Source organism: Oncorhynchus kisutch, linkage group LG23, assembly GCF_002021735.2.
Source record: "Oncorhynchus kisutch isolate 150728-3 linkage group LG23, Okis_V2, whole genome shotgun sequence".
Lineage (NCBI taxonomy): Eukaryota > Metazoa > Chordata > Actinopteri > Salmoniformes > Salmonidae > Oncorhynchus > Oncorhynchus kisutch.
The window spans coordinates 22,667,620-22,687,145 of NC_034196.2; the positions used below are offsets into that span (position 1 = coordinate 22,667,620).

At 45.0% G+C, this 19,526-nt stretch overlaps 1 protein-coding gene across 2 annotated transcripts in view; it reads right to left on the minus strand.

The window, feature by feature from the left end:
• The window catches only part of LOC109868145 (RIMS-binding protein 2), a 68,467-nt gene that overhangs the window by 11,619 nt on the left and 37,322 nt on the right, over window positions 1–19,526 (minus strand). Inside the window, exons 2-12 of one of the 2 annotated variants that reach the window (XM_031803151.1) lie at window positions 18,164–18,253; window positions 13,401–13,523; window positions 10,396–10,500; window positions 9,159–9,209; window positions 6,832–7,027; window positions 5,667–5,812; window positions 4,461–4,540; window positions 4,117–4,226; window positions 1,861–2,676; window positions 1,677–1,700; window positions 272–423 (exon numbers count right to left, since the gene is read on the minus strand). In XM_031803151.1, the coding sequence (XP_031659011.1) occupies window positions 272–423; window positions 1,677–1,700; window positions 1,861–2,676; window positions 4,117–4,226; window positions 4,461–4,540; window positions 5,667–5,812; window positions 6,832–7,027; window positions 9,159–9,209; window positions 10,396–10,497 (1,677 nt within the window). In that variant the 5' untranslated portion in view covers window positions 10,498–10,500; window positions 13,401–13,523; window positions 18,164–18,253. The remainder of the gene's footprint in view (window positions 1–271; window positions 424–1,676; window positions 1,701–1,860; window positions 2,677–4,116; window positions 4,227–4,460; window positions 4,541–5,666; window positions 5,813–6,831; window positions 7,028–9,158; window positions 9,210–10,395; window positions 10,501–13,400; window positions 13,524–18,163; window positions 18,254–19,526) is intronic. The other variant, XM_031803152.1, reaches the window with a different exon arrangement.

The window sequence follows — 19,526 nt, forward strand, 5'->3', positions numbered from 1 at the left end:
TGTCCATATTTAATGTCCACCAGCAGAGGGAGTGAGAGTGCTCTCTAGGGTTTTCACAGGCCCTTGTATATAGAGAATACTAGCACTGACAGTGAGAGCTGTCTAGGTAGCACTGCTAAGCACTAAAGCCAGCGGTGATGTAATGATACAATTACACACACATATCACATACTCTAACACTCTGTAGTTCACTCACTCTCACATACTCCGCTGTCACTTGGGGTATACCCTTACTCACCTTCTGTCTTTTGGCACACAGTTACTGACTCACCTTTTGTCCTTTAGTGCAGACTGCGTATCCGATGACGCTGGCTCCATTGGAGGTTCCACTGGGTGAGAGGATAGGGGGCTTCCAGCGCACCTGCAGGACCCCTGGTGCCTGGCCACACTGCACCTGCACCTCCTGAGGTGGTAATGGGGGGCCTGGAGGGGGGATGACACATTAGATACTATCAACATAGGTTTTACACACACAAACGGTGATGGAGTGGAGGTGAGTGGAGCATTCATGAGTGCTGTTACTTGTTTCATCCTATCTCTTTTTTTTGTTGGGAAATTACATAATACACAAATCCCCTTTCCCTTTTCCAATGTTGGTTGCATAGACCTAAGGAATCACGATGTAAATGTTGGTTGCATAGACCTAAGGAATCACGATGTAAATGTTGGTTGCATAGACCTAAGGAATCACGATGTAAATGTTGGTTGCATAGACCTAAGGATTCACTATGTAAATGTTGGTTGCATAGACCTAAGGAATCACGATGTAAATGTTGGTTGCATAGACCTAAGGAATCACGATGTAAATGTTGGTTGCATAGACCTAAGGAATCACGATGTAAATGTTGGTTGCATAGACCTAAGGATTCACTATGTAAATGTTGGTTGCATAGACCTAAGGAATCACGATGTAAATGTTGGTTGCATAGACCTAAGGAATCACGATGTAAATGTTATGTAAAATCCAGTCAATTTTGGGGGAATTATTTTAAGAGTGAATCCTAAATGCATGAAACATCTTATCTGATTAACCTCAAACCCTTTAGCTTTATAATCAGTCTATTCACACTCAAATGGAAATGTATTTATCAATATAGTATTTAAAAGCAATTTGGAATGTTCTAGCAATGTATTGTATGATGAAAAAGTGAAAGTAGAAGGCTAAAAGGGACAGAGGGAGGTGTGTGTGTGTGTGTGTGTGTGTGTCTTGTGTGTGAAAGGCATCAGTGTGGGTTGAATGGGTACAGCCTGTTCATTCCTGGTTCACTAGGTACACCATGCAGGACATCACAGTGATGTCACAGCTCAGGCAGAGGGGAATGCACACAGATACTGATGTGGTCAAATCAGTGAAGGATAGAGTGGGAGAGAGTTACTTCAGCATATTTAGGTTGTATCCCACATGGAACCCCATTACCCATATAGTCAACTACTTTTGACCAGGGCTCTGGTAGTGCACTATATAAGGAATATGGTGCCATTTGGGACATAACTATGCGGTATATTAGCATTGAGCCAAAGGGAGGGAAAAGCTGAGGAAGTTACTCATAGTAGTTTCCTAGGTTTTAAAGTGCTGTTAGCTTGTTTTCATTCGATGTGTCAGTTGCACATGCCAATCAAAAGCTACTTCCTACTTTTCCCATAACCACCATAACCCAACTGGTCTTCATTCTGACCTGATCTGGAATATGGTCCTGGACCTGGACAAAACATAACAGACATACATAGCACACATAAGGACGTGAGTCATCTATATATCTATGGACGTTTATCCAAACTTTCTAGAAAACATTATAGATGACATATGAACATGGACAACATAAAACACTTAGACTTAAGAAAATATCAAACTGGCCTCACCAGCAGCTTGTGTACAGAACTCCACAGCAGCCTCCTTCTTCTCCCTCTGTTCCATGAGCAGTTGCCATGGTACCTGGTGTGGCCGGGCCACCACCCTCACCTTGTACACCGTCATGGCCTTGAGGTTAACAAAGCGCAGCCTGTACCTCCCCGGCTTCACCACTGCATGCTCCGCCCCGTCCAGGAACACTGTGTGCCCATAGTTACTGTTGCTGGGCAACCATGAGAGCTCGGCTGAGTCACGCAGGATGTCGTCCACCCGCAGTCCATATGGGGCCACCACCACGTTGGCTCCCACCATCAGGGTGCAGCGCAGCTCGTCCGACAGGCCCCTGTCTGTCACACTCTGCACGGACACGCGGTGCGTATACGTGTCCAGATCCAGCTTCTCCAACAACGACTTGGTCCTGTCGCCGTAGGGCACGCTGGCACGCACCTCACCATCCACCAGCACGTTGTAGCAGCTGATTTTTCCCCATCCCAGGGGCACCATGGGGGGCTCCCAGGCCACAATGACGCTACGGGCCAACTGCTTGATCAGGGTGATCCTCCGGGGGTAAGGCACAATGTCATCGACCAGATCCTCAGGGTCCAGGGGCCCTGTGCCGTTGCTGCAGGGGCCCAGGGGGTTGCTGGAACCCAGTAGCCCATCCCGAGGGGCCCCTCCATCCACCCCCATCAGGCCAAGGGTGATATGGTCCAGAGAGCCCAGGTCCTCCTCTCCGTCCCCTAGTTGGATGGATGGTTTCTCCTTGTCTTGGACAAACTCCACAAAGTTGGACGGGACCAGCCCTCTCTGGCCGTCCAGCAGCTCACCTGGAGCACACAGAGACAGACAGAGAGAGATGCTTACTTTATTATCAACAAAATATAAACCCACAACCTTCTACAAATTCCTCTACAAATCCTGTCTCCAAATACGTTATTCCAAACAATTCCATGAAAAAAGATCTTTAGAATGTATAAAGGAATTAATATTTATATGGAAATGTGGTATGTAAAGAAGGGATCAAATGAGTTGAGCTGAATATGGATATTTGTATTGGGAGTAACATGTAGTATCACCCAGGATTTTTTGGCTATGAAGATTTAATTGAGCGATTATTCAGTCAGACACAGTAACACCTTCCAGGAACCCTGTTCTGTTCTGACACACAGTAGCCTGATGATAGATACCATTCACACACGGCCGTCTCAGGGGGAATCTATGGCACGCTCAAGCCTTTAATGATGCCTGCTGCAAATGTTAACATCAGCTAAAAATAGACCATCTCATCAGTGAAAAAAAGAGAAAGGAAAATAATAACGAGAGCCCTCGTGACTCAATGCAAGTGTGATCTGTGTTTTGAGCACTATTTTCCCAGGACAACATGACCATGTGGTACCCGTCCTCATGGTAGGGACTGTTCTCTCAGATCTGACAGAGAAGAAAGGATAGGGCTATGATGCCATCATCACTTTCTCCAGGAAGTACGGGGGGGTTAAAAACCTATTCCTGCACAGTGGATGGAACAAAGGGTGTGTCTGAAATGGCACCCAATTCACTATAGTGACTTAGTGACCACCAACCTCTTTCTCTCATCAGTACTGTACTTGCTTTTCAAAGAGATCCTGACTGTCCTCTCCCTCTCTATCTCATCATTCCAGTCAGTACAGTAGTGAGGCTGGGAGGCCCTAGCTCTCTGTCTGCAGAGGGATATGTCTGTGATTAATCAGAGCCTTGCTGGATTAGCCGTCGAGCTACATGGCTCAGGCTGCATCTTGACAACAGCTTGGTCTGAGCACCAGTATCCCTGTGGTAAATACAAACCCCTTCCTCCTCCATGGAGCCAGCCAGGCAGGCAGTAGCTAGACTAAATCTAGGCATTCTCACCCACCACCACCAACACCACCGCCCATGGCTGCCAGTGATGACTCACCAGAGCTGCTGATGCAGGCTGAAGTCTGGGCCAGGGATGCTAGGAGGATTAGCGTAGCCATGGATGAAAAAGCCTTCATAAGTCTAATGAGATTAGATATGACGCGGGCCCTGTTGATACTGATGCCAGTGGTGATGTGTGTGTGTGGAATGTGTGTAGTAGTACATTTACATTTGAGCCATTTAGCAGATGCTCTTATCCAGAGCGACTTAGTGAGTGCATTCATCTTAAGATAGCTAGGTGAGACAAACACTTATCACAGTTGGAGTAAGTACATTTTTCCTCAACAAAGAAGTTAGCAGCAAAGTCAAAGTAGTAGCCCTGGATTCACTCTCACCTTGGTAGAAACCGTCGTCGTCCATGGTGCCGTACACGTACAGGTACTTCCCAGCCACCAGGGGGAGCTCTGCCTCTGGGTGCTCGTTTGGCCCATCGTAAGGGTTGTAACTACACAACAAGAGAGAGGAGGGGGAGTTCAACATATTGATGTGCTCCACAAGATATACTACAAGATTTCTATGGAGAAAAGAGTGCTTCCGATCTGCAGGTTGATGTACTTGGTGATCTAACTCTGGTCCAGGGTGTAACGTGTGGCTTGCTCACACTGACATAACGCCCTGGACCAGAGCCCTATCTGATCCAGCTGTCCCAGGTGTTGTGTGACAGATTGAACAGTCCCACCTGTAGCGGGCGGTGCAGAGACGGACCGTGCCAGTGTAGCGAGGCTTGGACCGGGGCGCAGGGCTGACCTCATCCTCCATCTGCAGGAACACAGGGGCAGAGGAGCAATCATAGAGTTGGATCTAAATACTTCCACCCTTAACCTCTCTAGGGTAGGGGGCAGCATTTGAAATTTTGGATGAAATGCGTGGCCAAATTAAACTGCCTTCTACTCAGGCCCAGAAGATAGGATATGCATTGGTAGATTTGGATAGAAAAAACTCTAAAGTTTCCAAAACTGTTAAAATAGTGTCTGTGAGTATAGCAGAACTGATTTGGCAGGCGAAAACCTGAGAAAAATCCATTCAGGATGTAGGATTTTTTGTTTGTTTGTAGTTTTCTATTGAATGCAATTACAGTATCCATTGACGTAGGACTCAAATTGCAGTGCCTTCCACTATGCCTTCCACTAGATGTCAACGGTCTTTAGAAATTGTTTCAGGCTTGTATTTTGAAAAATGAGGGAGTAAGAGCAGTCTGGAGTCTGGATTTTTTGTCTGCCTGTTGTGACTGCGTTTGAGCCTGTGGATTACTGAAGAAAACACGTGAACAAAATTGTTTTTGGATATAAAGAGACTTTATCGAACAAAAGGAACATTTATTGAATAAACTAATGTCTTCTGAGTGCAACCATATGAAGATCATCAAAGGTAAGTGATTAATTTTATCTCTATTTCTGACTTGTGTAACTTCTACTTGGCTGGTTACTGTTTGTAATGATTTGTCTGCTGGGCTATGTTCTCAAATAATCGTAAGGTATGCTTTCACCGTAAAGCATTTTATAAATCTTACACTGTGGTTGGATTCACAAGAAGTTCATCTTTAAACCTATGTAAAATAGTTGTATATTTTCTGAATTATTATAATGAGTATTTCTGTATTTGAATTTGGCGCTCTGCAATCTCACTGGATGTTGGCCAGGTGGGACGCTAGAGAGGTTAAACTCTCTAGTTCTACTTCTCTGACAGTTGTCACTGGAGAGTCATGTTTCTGTCTGGTGCTAAACCCATAGGTTTTACGCTATAGCTCAGCTGACTGCTGTCATGTGCTATTATACAGCTGTTCCATGAATAGCCCATCTCTTGGTAAGAGCAGAGATAAAGCACCCTCATGCTTTTGCCTTGAGACTTTGTCTCTGAATGGGAAGAGAAGAGAGGCGTTACCCACCTCTGAGGGGGTCGCCCGTTGTGGGCTGCTGGGGCAGCTCGTTGTCACGGTGGTGGGATTGACAGATAGCAGCTCTGGCCTGTCTCTGGTCTGTAGCGGGCGGAGGAACTTCGATATCAGCGGAGTGTTTGCTGAGCTCTCATTGCCTGGGAAACATTGATTTCCACACCAAATAAAGAGCATCTGTCATTCCTTCTGCTTTCATTCATGGTACAGCTATTGATTTCCTGTTCAGGGGAGTACACAGCAAACACTCTACAGTATATGGCCAGGACCTGGCTGTGCTCTAAGCTGCATGACGCATCTGCAATGCATTTCCCTGATGCTTAACACTCTCGAACGACACAGCTGACAGGGACCAGGACACAGCCATCACAGAGTTCTCATCGACACACCGCTACACAACACCAAACCTAGGTAATTTCACATTTTAGACAAAAATATAAAATTATTGGTGGTTGGATTTGTTTCATCACACCACCAGATTACAACCATACAGTAGCATTTTCACTGCAGTAAAGTGACAGTAGAGGATATCTAGAGCAGTATCTCAGAGCCTTCTAATCTATGGTATCTGCATTGCTGATTCTGCTGTATGTATTAGCTGGCAGATTACAGTATGTGGGGTTAGAATACTAATGTATTGGCTCTCATTAGCAGATGTCATATATCAACCCTCTGATCAATGAGCTGTGTTATTGATCATGAATATAGCAGCATTTCGCCCATTTCCACAGTGGTCCAGATTTGCCTTGTAGCCTACCGACGAGTTGGGCTGAGAGAGAAGCAGGACCTTACTCACACCAGCCAGTTTAGCTGCCAATTTATCTTCTCTATCTGCCACTCTCCCAACGTCACTCCAGCCAGCTTCTAGTAAAGGTCGATGTTTTGATAACTAGGTTAAATTACTGTCTTGTTCCATTTTTTATTAATTAATTACCCATGCATAATGTCTGACAGAGCCTCATCTGGAGCACAAACAAGATTGTGTACATAGACTTTCAGAACCGTCCGCTGGTCTTGATTGATGAGATACACAGTTTGAAACAAATGCCAGATATGATGCATGTACTATGCCTCTCTAAGGCTAGGCTCTGTTCTGCTTCATATGTATGTCTTCTGACTGCACAATGCTCTTACAGAGGGCAGGGTTGGGAGCTCTCACCTTTCCCTGCCTTCACTGCCAGTCCGTTGAGGATTTGGGAGAGTTTATTTTCCAGGGAAAGGGGAGTTTTTTGTTTGGAGAAAGAATCAGTGCTGAAGATGTCCACCTCCAGACGGAAATCTTCCAGGCTCTTGGACAAATGGCCAAACGGTTTAGTCTGTGACCTGCATTTCTGCTCCAGGTCGCGAACCTTGTCCTTCCGTGGACAATGATGTGATATAGAGGGGAGGAGAGAGAGAGACAGAATCAATCAATGGAAGGAATGTTTCTGTGTTCCTAAGTAGCAAATCTTTAGAAGGGGATAGATACACTCTATTACATTTATATTTTAGTCATTTATCAGACGCTCTTATCCAGAGCAACTTACATACATTTTCATACTGGTCCCCCGTAGGAATCAAACCCACAACCCTGGCGTTGCAAGCGCCATGCTCTATCAACTGAGCCACAAGGGATCTATTACAAAGCAATGCATGTTTTATGTTAATAAAATGTACATAATATACCTCTACATGACTATGAGTTCAACTAATCAATGGCTTAAATCCTTATCTGGTGCTGCAGATCGCAAGCCGAAGCAATTACCGCACGGGATCCCAAAAGAGCCATTTCAGATCAACAACACTGCCTGCCAAGTAATCAATGTACAGTATATGGAAGAGGCTGTGTAACACTGATACACTTTGATAACCAAAGCCAAGCACTGTGAAGAGGCTTATAAAAGTATGTACATTAAAGACATTATCTAAGCAGCTCCGAGACAATGATTAGAGCCTTGAGTTAACAACCGTTGGGTTTTCTCTGAAAGCTAGAAGGCTCAAACCCCATGGCTTGCTGGGTAAGCGATAAGACAAGCCAGGGTCCTAGCCAAGGGGAAAGTTGGTTTTACCCAGCAATAAAACTAGATGTTTCAGAGTCAGAACACTGGGCTGCAAGATGGGCTGAGATACAATAACTGAGGATGAATGAACAGCCATTGTTTTAAAACGGAAACAAGGAAATCAAATGTGTTTAGATGTTCCAGAACATCTGGAAGGTGTACAAAATGGCACTCTATTCCCTATATAGTGCACTACTACCATACAGTGCACTACCTCTGACCAGAGCCCTAAAGGTCCTGGTCATAAGTAGTGCACTATATAGGGAATAGGGTGCCATTTGGGACACAATTTTGGACTGCAGTACAGAGGAGGCAGAAGAGGATCTATAGTGTGATCCAGTACCAACACAGGCTCTGTTCAGCTAATATAATTCAATCTAGTTCAATATTAGCATATATATGATTGCCTAATTACCATAACATATGCACTGATGTGAATTAGAGCCCAAGTGATTCAGAGACTTTTGAAAGGCTATAGGACGGAAATGACCATGGAGATGATGAACACTGTGTAACTAGATGTTTCAGGGTGGGAAACATAATTATCTGCATTCTGTCCAAATGGTTCTGTTCAGACACAGAAGAAACACATAGAAACACACAATGACATTGAATAAAGATGAAAGAAAACAAACACCCAAATCAAGCTGTTACACCGTATGCAATCAATGCATATGTAATACAGTAATCCATTCAAAATCATGTCAATGAATTAGAAAAGAGAACCATTAGAAAACAAGTAGGTTTGACGAGTCCCCTATGGGGAAGATCATGTACAATGAACATTCTAAAAGAAAACACCCCAAATCATAACCAAGACAGTGCTGAAAACTAGAAATGATGGAAATGAACATTATGTCTAGTTCATCTTAGAGCCATCTCCTCTCTAGGTTAACTGAACACGCTGTTGGAGTTCTCTGTGCACAGCGCCAGTGCTAATGCAGCTCCTCTGCACTGTAGATATTTCATCATCTGGATGGTTGCCCCCTGAACTCCTGTTGATTTTTCTGTAAAAGAGGTTTCTCCAGAGCCATTAGTGCCGTGGCTGGAATAAGAGCTTCTGATCTTAGCCTGAGCAACGGCAGAGTTCACCGGTCTAACTGAGTCGTAAAAGAAAGAGTTATGGGCAGGTTGAGGTTTTGCGGACCCAACTCTCTGGGTATTCCACGCTCATCAGTGCTTAGCTCCCCACTCAACAAAAGCCTCCAAAAGCAATGCAAATACAGTATAGAGTATCACCTGGGATTAACCAGGCTTACCTCAAAACTCTAGCTTTTCATGAAAGGCAATACGGATTTGGGGGATTTAAAACAAGGTATTTTTCTTATGCATCAATGTGTCTTGAATACACAAACAAAACCATATATATCAGTCAATTGACAACCATTTTGAAAACAGCCACAGAAGCCATCCTCACCTTGCCCACTGGACCTCCATGTCCACTTACCTCTAACAGGTGGACCGCTCCCTCATGCTCTCTCTCAGCTTCAACCTGAGCCTGGAGAACACAAACACAGTTATATAGGACCTGCAGGTGACACAGTGAGCACTGCACATTCTTTCTCTGTCAGTAATACATCAAGCATACACTTGGCACAGCTCTTGGTACACTGCAGACATAGAAGAGACAGTCTGAGTTGAACAACAACTCAAGAGGAACTGTCAGCGCAAGAGCAGACACATGCAGAACCCTCAGTGGTGTCAGCTCTGCACAGCATGAGCAGGAGAAATAGTCTTAAAGAGACAAGTTCACAGTACAAAGGCAATGAATGCCTCTCAGCTGTGGGGTATCTGAGGACAGGGGAGACTAGGCGAAATGGAAAGGGTGCTATGACTTCCAATTTAAAAACCTGCAACTAAGGTGCATCGGAAAAGCCTCATAATATCAAGCTGTTTCATCCAGATTGGCTTTGATATCTAGAAGGACGAAATGCTGTTCTGCTCAAGTGATATATCATCTGTGCGATTGGTAATTAAATGGAATCACAGCGCAATAGATTAGGTAAAGGACAAAACAGACAAAGGACGAGGCCTCAAATGAGCACGCTGAGGCAGATGCATACAAACTCGCCGATTGAAACGCAGATAGGCGTGCACACCGACAAACACACACCAATACTCAAAAGCAAACATCCTCATTCAACTCCCAATAACGCACACACACGCAAACACAATCACACATGCATTCCCTCTCCGTCTCCCTAAAGTGAAGTGCTTGGTTAACTTTAGGCAGTGTCTCTGGGGAGTCTGATCTGTGCTGTGCTGTGCTTGCGGTCTGCACTAATTGCTATGTCTGTCATGGCTCCTCTCTAAACAGAACACACAGGGATTCACACAGCTCTCTAGGAGTTCAGATTACTGCTGCCAATGCAGACAGACACACAATCACAGGAGACTACTGATTATATGGCCCCTTTTACAATCCCATCATATTACATATCCACAGGCTGAGTTGAAAAACAACTCAAGCAGACACATGCAGAACGCTCACTATGGTAGAATGTTGTTGTTTTTCATGAGTCATGAGTTACAGTGTTTGGGGGAACATTGCATAGTAGTTGCACAATACTAGTCTCTCTAATAAATGCACACATACTTGACCACTGTTATCATGATGCATCATGATCCACTGTGGTGATGGTTGGAGTCTAGGGCGGATGCGAGGTGGGGTGTTATGGGCTTACCTTATGCAGAAGGAGGATCTTCTGCTGCTTGGTGGTGAGGGCAGCCAGGGCCTGCTCATGCTCTTCATCCAACTGCTGCCTCCTCTCAGCAGCCTCTCGCATATGCTGGGGAGACCAGGACACAAAAACAACACAGTCAATACATGTTTATACGCTGGGGAGACCAGGTCATAAACAACACAGTCAATACATGTTTATACGCTGGGGAGACCAGGTCACAAAAACAACACAGTCAATACGTGTTTATACGCTGGGGAGACCAGGTCATAAACAACACAGTCAATACATGTTTATACGCTGGGGAGACCAGGACACAAAAACAACACAGTCAATACATGTTTATATTCTGGGGAGACCAGGACACAAACAACACAGTCAAAACATGTTTATATGCTGGGGAGACCAGGACACAAAAACAACACAGTCAATACATGTTCATATTCTGGGGAGACCAGGACACAAACAACACAGTCAAAACATGTTTATATGCTGGGGAGACCAGGACACAAAAACAACACAGTCAATACATGTTGATATTCTGGGGAGACCAGGACACAAACAACACAGTCAAAACATGTGTATATGCTGGGGAGACCAGGTCACAGACAACACAGTCAATACATGTTTATACGCTGGGGAGACCAGGTCATAAACAACACAGTCAATACATGTTTATATGCTGGGGAGACCAGGTCACAAACAATGCAGTCAATACATGTTTATACGCTGGGGAGACCAGGACACAAAAACAACATAGTCAATACATGTTCATATGCTGGGGAGACCAGGTCACAAACAATGCAGTCAATACATGTTTATATGCTGGGGAGACCAGGTCATAAACAATGCAGTCAATACATGTTTATATGCTGGGGAGACCAGGTCACAAACAATGCAGTCAATACATGTTGATATGCTGGGGAGACCAGGTCCCAGACAACACAGTCAATACATGTTCATATGCTGGGGAGACCAGGTCCCAACATGGTCAATACATGTTGATATGCTGGGGAGACCAGGTCCCAGACAACACAGTCAATACATGTTCATATGCTGGGGAGACCAGGTCCCAACATGGTCAATACATGTTTATATGCTGGGGAGACCAGGTCCCAGACAACGCAGTCAATACATGTTTATATGCTTGGGAGACCAGGTCCCAACATGGTCAATACATGGTCATAGTGCGGTAACTATGTTTTGAATGGTTACAACACAGTCCAAACACTTTTACAGCACCCATAATACCAGACACATAAAAAGTCAAAGCAACAAGAATGCTGTCGTTTTCCATTCAAATGGTATGAAGTTTGTCTACCTCTATTGACGCCATATCAAGTCCGACTCACTGATTCTTGTGATCAATCACATACACTGAGTGTACACAATATTAGGAACACCTGCGCCAGGCGCACCAGTTTGAGTCTGTCAAGAACTGCAATGCTGCTGGGTTTTTCACGCTCAACAGATTCCTGTATGTATCAAGAATGCTTCACCACCACCCAAAGGACATCCAGCCAACTTGAAACAACTGTGGGAAGCATTGGAGTCCACATGGGCCAGCATCCCTGTGGAATGCTTTCGACAATTTGTAGAGTCCATGCCCCAATGAATTGAGCATGTTCTGAGGGCTAAAGGCGGTGCAACTCAATATTAGGAAACTGTTCCTAACATTTTGTACACTCAGTGTATAGTCACCCACTCCCAAATGAGTAATTATGACTGTATCTCCAGAGTTAAGAGCAGCTGCCACCGGTAGGACTTGGAGTTAAGGACATAAGATGTTTCTTGGAGCTTAAAAACATAAAGCAGCTTATAAACTCTGACATTCATCTTTTTCTCTCTGGGAGAAGGAAAGCTTCTTTCTCCCCAGAGATGCTCAGAGGTGTCCTGAGCAGGCACTGCTTTGCATAATCACAGAGGAGTCTTAAGCTCTGCTGGAGACCCAGGAGACTCCAGTGACCGAGGGACTGTCACTAGGCTCACTCTGTCAGATGTGGTTGTGGTCATTCAAGAGCTCCAAAACGGACTGGCCCGATAGACCTCTGGCTCTCATACACAGGGATCAGACGCTAGCCCACACCTAACTGATTCTTATAATCGTCGTCATCGGTATCGTTATCGTTAATCGTCATCGTCATCATCCTCATCCACAGCAACAAAGATGCAACTTCTCAGTTTAAGACTCCACTTATTCAGATTAGCCAACTTTATGGCAATATTATGTCAGTGAATATCTCTCTCTGAAATTCTGAGGTATAGCACAATCTTGGTAACATGGTTATGCAATGGTGAAAAAGTACAAACTATTATCCCTGAAACATTGAGCACACTGGAAACGAAGGAGAGTGCTCCACTTCAGGAAATCTCTCACTCATATTTTTTTCCTTCTCCCTTTTCAGCCTTTCTCTGCTTTCTCCATCCTCATCTCTCTCCATAATATTCTCCAACATGCAATCTCCACATCCGTCCAAATCAATAGGCAATGAGAAAGTAACGCACACTTCTTTTATTTTTTAGGAGCAGGAGTCAATTTCCTCAGATGGGTACATTTTTCTCTCAAATATAGCCTTACAAACAGACAATCAATATTGCATGGAGGGAAGCAGTGATTTGCAATGAGAGTATATTTCACACTGCTATGAGACTGCTGCTGATTGCTATTGGCATACAAGAGTCTAATGAAAAAGAGTTTCCTGCAACACAAATGACAAAACTCACACACTTTTATTGGGAAGTAAGATGTATTCTATAACTCATAGGATAGACTTTGTAGATATATGCAATTGTCCAATCAGGTTTTCAGAAAATATTGACCTTGTAATCTAGCTTCACCTTAACCTAACCCAATCAGATTGCAAAGGTCTTATAGTACCCTATCCCTGACGTTTAATTCATATCTCATGATTGGCTGACAGAGCTTACTGTTGAGTTGAAAAAACAGTATCAGTGAATGTAGGAGAGCTAGGACTGATGGATGGATGGACGGACGGATGGATTCTCACCTTGAGGACCTGCTCGAGGTTCTCCAGTTTGCCTTGGAGCCGTTTCCTCTCCTGTTGGGCTAAGTCTCTCTCCTAACTCACAGCACTGTAGGTGTGTCCGAGCTGCTCATAGTCTGACCTTACCTAGAGAAAAATAAAATAAAGACAGAAATCAAGTAAGGGCAAGAGTGAGTCAGGGTGAAGGAATATACACTACAGGGAGAAAAGTATGTGGACACCCCTTCAAATTAGTGGATTCAGCTATTTAAGATTGAGCACACAGCCATGAAATCTCCTTAGGAAAACATTGGCAGTAGAATGGCCCGTACTGAAGCGCTCAGAGACGATCATCTTGGCACCGTCATAGAATGCCACCTTTCTAACAAGTCGGTTCATAAGATTTCTGCCCCTCAACTATAAGTGCTGTTATTGTGATGCTGAAATGTCTAGGAGCAACAACGGCTCGTAAACATCGTATGACCTTGGTTGCAACACTCACTACCGAGTTCCAAACTGCCTCTGGAAGCAACTTCAGCACAGGAACTGTTCGTCAAGAGCTTCATGAAATGGGTTTGCATGGCCGTGCAGCCGTGCACACAAGCCTAAGATCACCATGTGCAATGCCAAGCGTCGGCTGGAGGGGTGTAAATCTCGCTGCCGTAGGACTCTGGAGCAGTGGAAACGCGTTCTTTGGAGTGATGAATCACACTTCACCAGCTGGCAGTCCGATGGACATATCTGGGTTTGGTGGATGCCAGGAGAACACTACCAGTCCTAATGCTTAGTGCCAACTGTAACGTTTGGTGGAATAGGAATAATGGTCTGGAGCTGTTTTTCATGATTCAGGCTAGGCTTCTTGAATCCAGTGAAGGGAAATATCAACACTACAGCATACAATGACATTCTAAATGTAATTAACATGTTAGATATTACTGCACTGTCGGATCTAGAAGAACAAACGTTTTGCTACACTCGCATTAACATCTGCTAAGCATGTGTTTCTGACAAATAAAATTTGATTTGATTTAGATGATTCTGTGCTTCAGACTTTGTGGCTCTTGCAGGGCTCTGTGCAGGCCAGTCAAGTTCCTTTCCTGTTTCAGCACGACAATGCCCCTGTGCACAATGCGAGGTCCATACAGAAAGGGTTTGTCAAGATTGCTGTGGAATAACTTGACCGGCCTGCACAGAGCCCTGACCTCAACCCCATTGAACACCTTTGGGATGAATTTTAACACCGACTGCGAACCGGGCCTAATCGCCCAACATCAGTGCCCGACCTCACTAATGCTCTTCCGGCTGAATGGAATCAAGCCCCGCAGCAATGTTCCAACATCTAGCGGAACGCCTTCCCAGAAGAGTGGAGACTGTTATAGCAGCAAAGGTGTGACCAACTCCATATTAATGAACAAGATGTTGGAATGAGATGTTCGACAAGCAGGTGTCCACATACTTTTGGCCATGTAGTGCATATGGAGTGAGTGAGAAGAGAACAAAATAATTTTGTTCTTCCATCAATTTACCTGTCTTTTTTCATTTACAGTGCCTTCAGAAAGTATTCAGACCCCTTGACTTTTTCCACATCTTGTTAAATTACAGGTTTATTCTGAAATTGATTGAATAAAAAAAACTCCTCAGCAATCTACACACAATACCCCATAATGACAAAGATAAAAATGTTTTTTGAAATGTTTGCAAATGTATTTAAAATAAAAAACTGAAATATCTTACTTACGTAGTAGGTATTCAGACCCTTTGCTATGAGACTTGAAATTGAGCTCAGATGCATTATGTTTCCATTGTTCATCCTTGAGATGTTTCTACAACTAAATTGGAGTCCACCTGTGGTAAATTCAATTGATTGGACATTATTTGGAAAGGCACACACCTGTCTGTATAAGGTCGAGGCACAGATCTGAGGAAGGTTACCAAAACAATTCTGCAGAATTGAAGGTCCCCAAGAGCACAGTGGCCTCCATCATTCTTAATTTCGTAACTTTTGGGGCGGCAGGTAGCCTAGTGGTTAGAGCTTTGGACTAGTAACTGAAAGGTTGCAAGATCAAATCCCCGAGCTGACAAGATAAACATCTGTCGTTCTGCCCCTGAACAAGGTAGTTAACCCACTGTTCCTAGGCTCTCATTGAAAATAGGAATTTGTTCTTAACTGACTTGCCTAGTTAAATAACGGTAAAAAAAAAATGGAAGAAGATGGGAACCACCAAGACTCTTCCTAGAGTTGGCCACCAAGCCAAACTCAGCAATTGAGGGACAAGGGCCTTGGTCAGGGAGGTGACCAAGAACCTGATAGTCACTCTGATAGAGCTCCAGAGTTCCTCTGTGGAGATGGAAGAACCTTCCAGAAGGACAACCATCTCTGAAACCATCTCTTTATGGTAGAGTGTCCAGACGGAAGCCAATCCTTAGTAAAATGGCAAATGACCTTCCACTTGTAGTTTTCCTAAAGACTCACAGACCATGAGAAGCAAGATTGAACTCTTTGGCCTGAATGCCAAGAGTCACGTCTGGAGGAAACATGGCACCATCCCTACGGGGATGCATGGTGGTGGCAGAATCATGCTGTGGGATGTTTTTTAGCGGCAGGGACTGGGAGAGGCAAAGATGAACGGTGCAAAGTACAGAGAGATCCTTGATGAAAACTTGCTCCAGAGTGCTCAGGAACTCAGACTGGGGCGAAGGTTCACCTTCCACCAGGACAATGACCCTAAGCACACAGCCAATACAACGCTGGAGTGGCTTCGGGACAAGTGTCTGAATGCCCTTGAGTGGCCCAGTCTGAGCCTGAACTTGAACCCAATCGAAAACTCTGGAGAGACCTGATAATACCTGTGCAGCAACGCTCCCCATCCAACCTGACAGAGCTTGAGAGGATCTGTAGAGAAGAATGGAAAAATCCGTATCGACCAAGCTTGTAGCGTCATACCCAAGAAGCCTCGAGGCTGTAATCACTGCCAAAGGTGCTTAAACAAAGTACTGAGTAAAGGGTCTGAATACTTATGTAAATGTTATATTTCCCCGGGGGGGGGGTAAAATTAGAAGTCTCTAATTAATGAATATAATTGGATCAGCTCGTTCAAGGTACCTTGTGGACCCCATGAAATCGTACCGCATCAGTTATTCACAATGTTGTACTTGTTTTCTGAAACAAATTATTTCAGCCATACCCTCAAATGAAATAATCCATGATAATTTTGGGTTGTGGGTAAAGATTGGGACAAGATCCTCTGTTCTGATATGAAATTGAATCTATTATATATCTCCCAATAATTCCAGTATTCTGACAACTGCACCTAGATGTGATACAATCCTTTCTCTACACAGGGGTCAGTTAATGTTCATCTGGGGATCATGAGGGGATCGACCATGAAGAGAAAATGATAACGACAAACACCCGACTGATTGGCTTAAATCACCCACAGCAACGAGTCCCTCGCCTTCCCTCCCATCAACCAGACAGCCCTGGCACATTCCTCTCAGCACTCATTCACTCATATGCCCCCCCCCCCCCCCCGCCCTCTCTGTTATTGGAAGGCCGCTCTGCTCGTATCTCCCATCGATCTTACGTCATCTGCTTTGAGAAATCACCCCTCTGATGCGAGGGGTAGACAGAGTCGCCTTTCTCTCTCCCATGTTATTTACTGAGTCTCCACAATCTCATTCACACCCAGAAGGTGAGAGGCGAGCACTTCGGCTAGCGCCCGGCGCTACGCTAACTCTTCCTTTCATCACTGACTCTGATGCTAATGCTAACCATGTCCTCTCAGGTAGTAGCGTCAAACCCAGGCTCAGGTACCTGGGCACCGCACTACTCTGCCCCCCCTCTCTTTCATTTCAAAGTCTGACAGATGGCTCCTTTCTGTTGGCCGTGGCATGCGGGCGGAATACGTGAGGAGCCGGATAGGGGATTAGGATGGAGCAAAGTGCCAAGCTGTTTTGTTCTCTGGACACGTGTCAAAGCTGGCCCCGTGAAAGTGACACCATTAGCGCTAGCCGACCCCCCCCCCCCCCCCCCCCCCCCCCAGACGGACGCGCGCACACACACTCAAACACACTCCCAGTCTGTGTGTGTGTTTGAGTGTGTGTGCGCGCGTCCGTCTGCGTCTGTGGGGCCTGCTGGATAGGGTTGAGATAGATTCACACACACAGAGGCTGGGAAGTGATGCTGTGATGTTTGTGTCATTTTGGTGTCTTGGTTTTGTTTCCCAGATAACAGTGTTTAGAGAGTAGTAAAGCCTTTAGTGTGGGCATTGACATTATGACTGGGCTATGTGCTATGAGCATGGCCTCTCCACCTCCATTGGGAACGCACTTCAACTCCAAAACTCTACAACGTCCATATGGTAGCCTGTCTGTTATCACTGTCTAGCACATTCTGTTACAGCTAACAAATGTCCCAGCATCCATGATACACAATACACTCCTCATCTAATGTATACAATTCCACTTAACCACAACAAGCATCATCTCCTTATGGAGACAGAGTGATATTGTGCAAGGGGCTTTCAGTGGATATCGATCTATCAGAGATGGATCACAGATTCCATTAGTTAGTGTAATGTAGAGCCTCCTCTGTGAGAGACACCCCTGGGGCTCTGCTAGGCCAATATGATATCTGCCCATTGATCAAGTGATATAAGCACAGTACTGGGCTGAGCTATATGATGAGGTTGAGGCTAGGTCCCAAATGGTACCCTATTATCTATACAGTAGTACACTGTGTAGGGAATAGGGTGCAATTTGGGATTCAGCCTGAGTCTTTTACCTACCTGGTCATATTTGGATGCCTTCAGGCTGTTGCTGGACAACTCAAGGATCAGGCTATTTTTCTCCTGCAACACATCCAAAGGCTGAGTCTTCTGTGGAGGGAAAGAGAGGAAGGGGGCAGAATAGATGCAGGAGAAAGACACAGAGAGAGAGAGAGAGAGAGAGGGAGAGAGAGACAGATAGATGGACAGAAAGAGGGGGAATAGATAATTAGTCTCAATGTGACAGTACATTGAATGGTGATATCGGTGCATTATAATAGTGTGTACAGGACAGCAATAGACTGCAATGAGCTACAATGCACGTTGTACAGTATCTCCACCTGCAAATGTGTAGTTAAACAACAGAGAGACATTCATCGTAGGTTGTCGTACCTTGTGTGGGCCCAAGTGGTTCACCAGCACACAAAACCCCTCCGTTATCTACAACTGTGGTTCTCAATCCTGGTCCTGGAGACCCAAGGGGGTACACATTATTGTTTTAGTCCTAGCACTACACCGCTGACAAGAAAGCAGGCTTTGATGGTTTGAATCAGGTGTGTAGAGCTAGGGCAAAAACTAAAATGTGTCACCGGGACCAGGATTGAGAACCACTGATCTAGAAGGCAGAATACACAGCTGCACGTTGCCACCCTCTATTTAGTGAGGCCAACACAATTAACAGTGACGCCTTGAGATCTCCAATGATCCAGGAGATTAATCAGCATATGATAGTGTAGTCAACCTCATGTTGATGATCAACTCTGCTCAATATGTGCATCCCAAATGCCTCTATGGCCCTGGTCAAAATTAGTGCACTACATTGGGAATGGGGTGCCATTTGTCACAAAGGAGTTGAGAGGCGGTCTTCCCTCTGCCAGATCTGGGGAGGATAATGCCAAATCTCACAGAGTGGAGGTGTGAAGTGATTCCTGCTTTAATACAATTATGTAACAGGCTTAAGTCCTGAACAGAGATACAGCGAGAGAGAGGAGAGAGAGAGAGAGAGAGAGAGACAAAGAGACAGAGAGTGCCGTAAGGGTGGATGCCAGCTCTAGACTCAGGGTTGGATGGAGGATTTGTAGGGAGGGTAAAGCCTCAGCAGGCTCCCTATCATCAAATTGTCTGCACATATGGAGGGACTCAATAAACAATAGACTGCCAATGTGAGTGCGTAAGCGTGTGTGTGCGCCGGAGTGTATGTGTAGATGTTAAGGTGCCGGCACAGAGCGGTGTGTATGGGGGGTGCATTCCTAATCTGATTGTGTAACACATTCTCCCCATCCCTTCCTCTCTCCCTACATTGTAATCTACTGTACTGTACCACCCACTGGCTGTGGAGACACCTCTCCTACGTGGCTAATCCTGATGTTAGTGCACTTCAGGT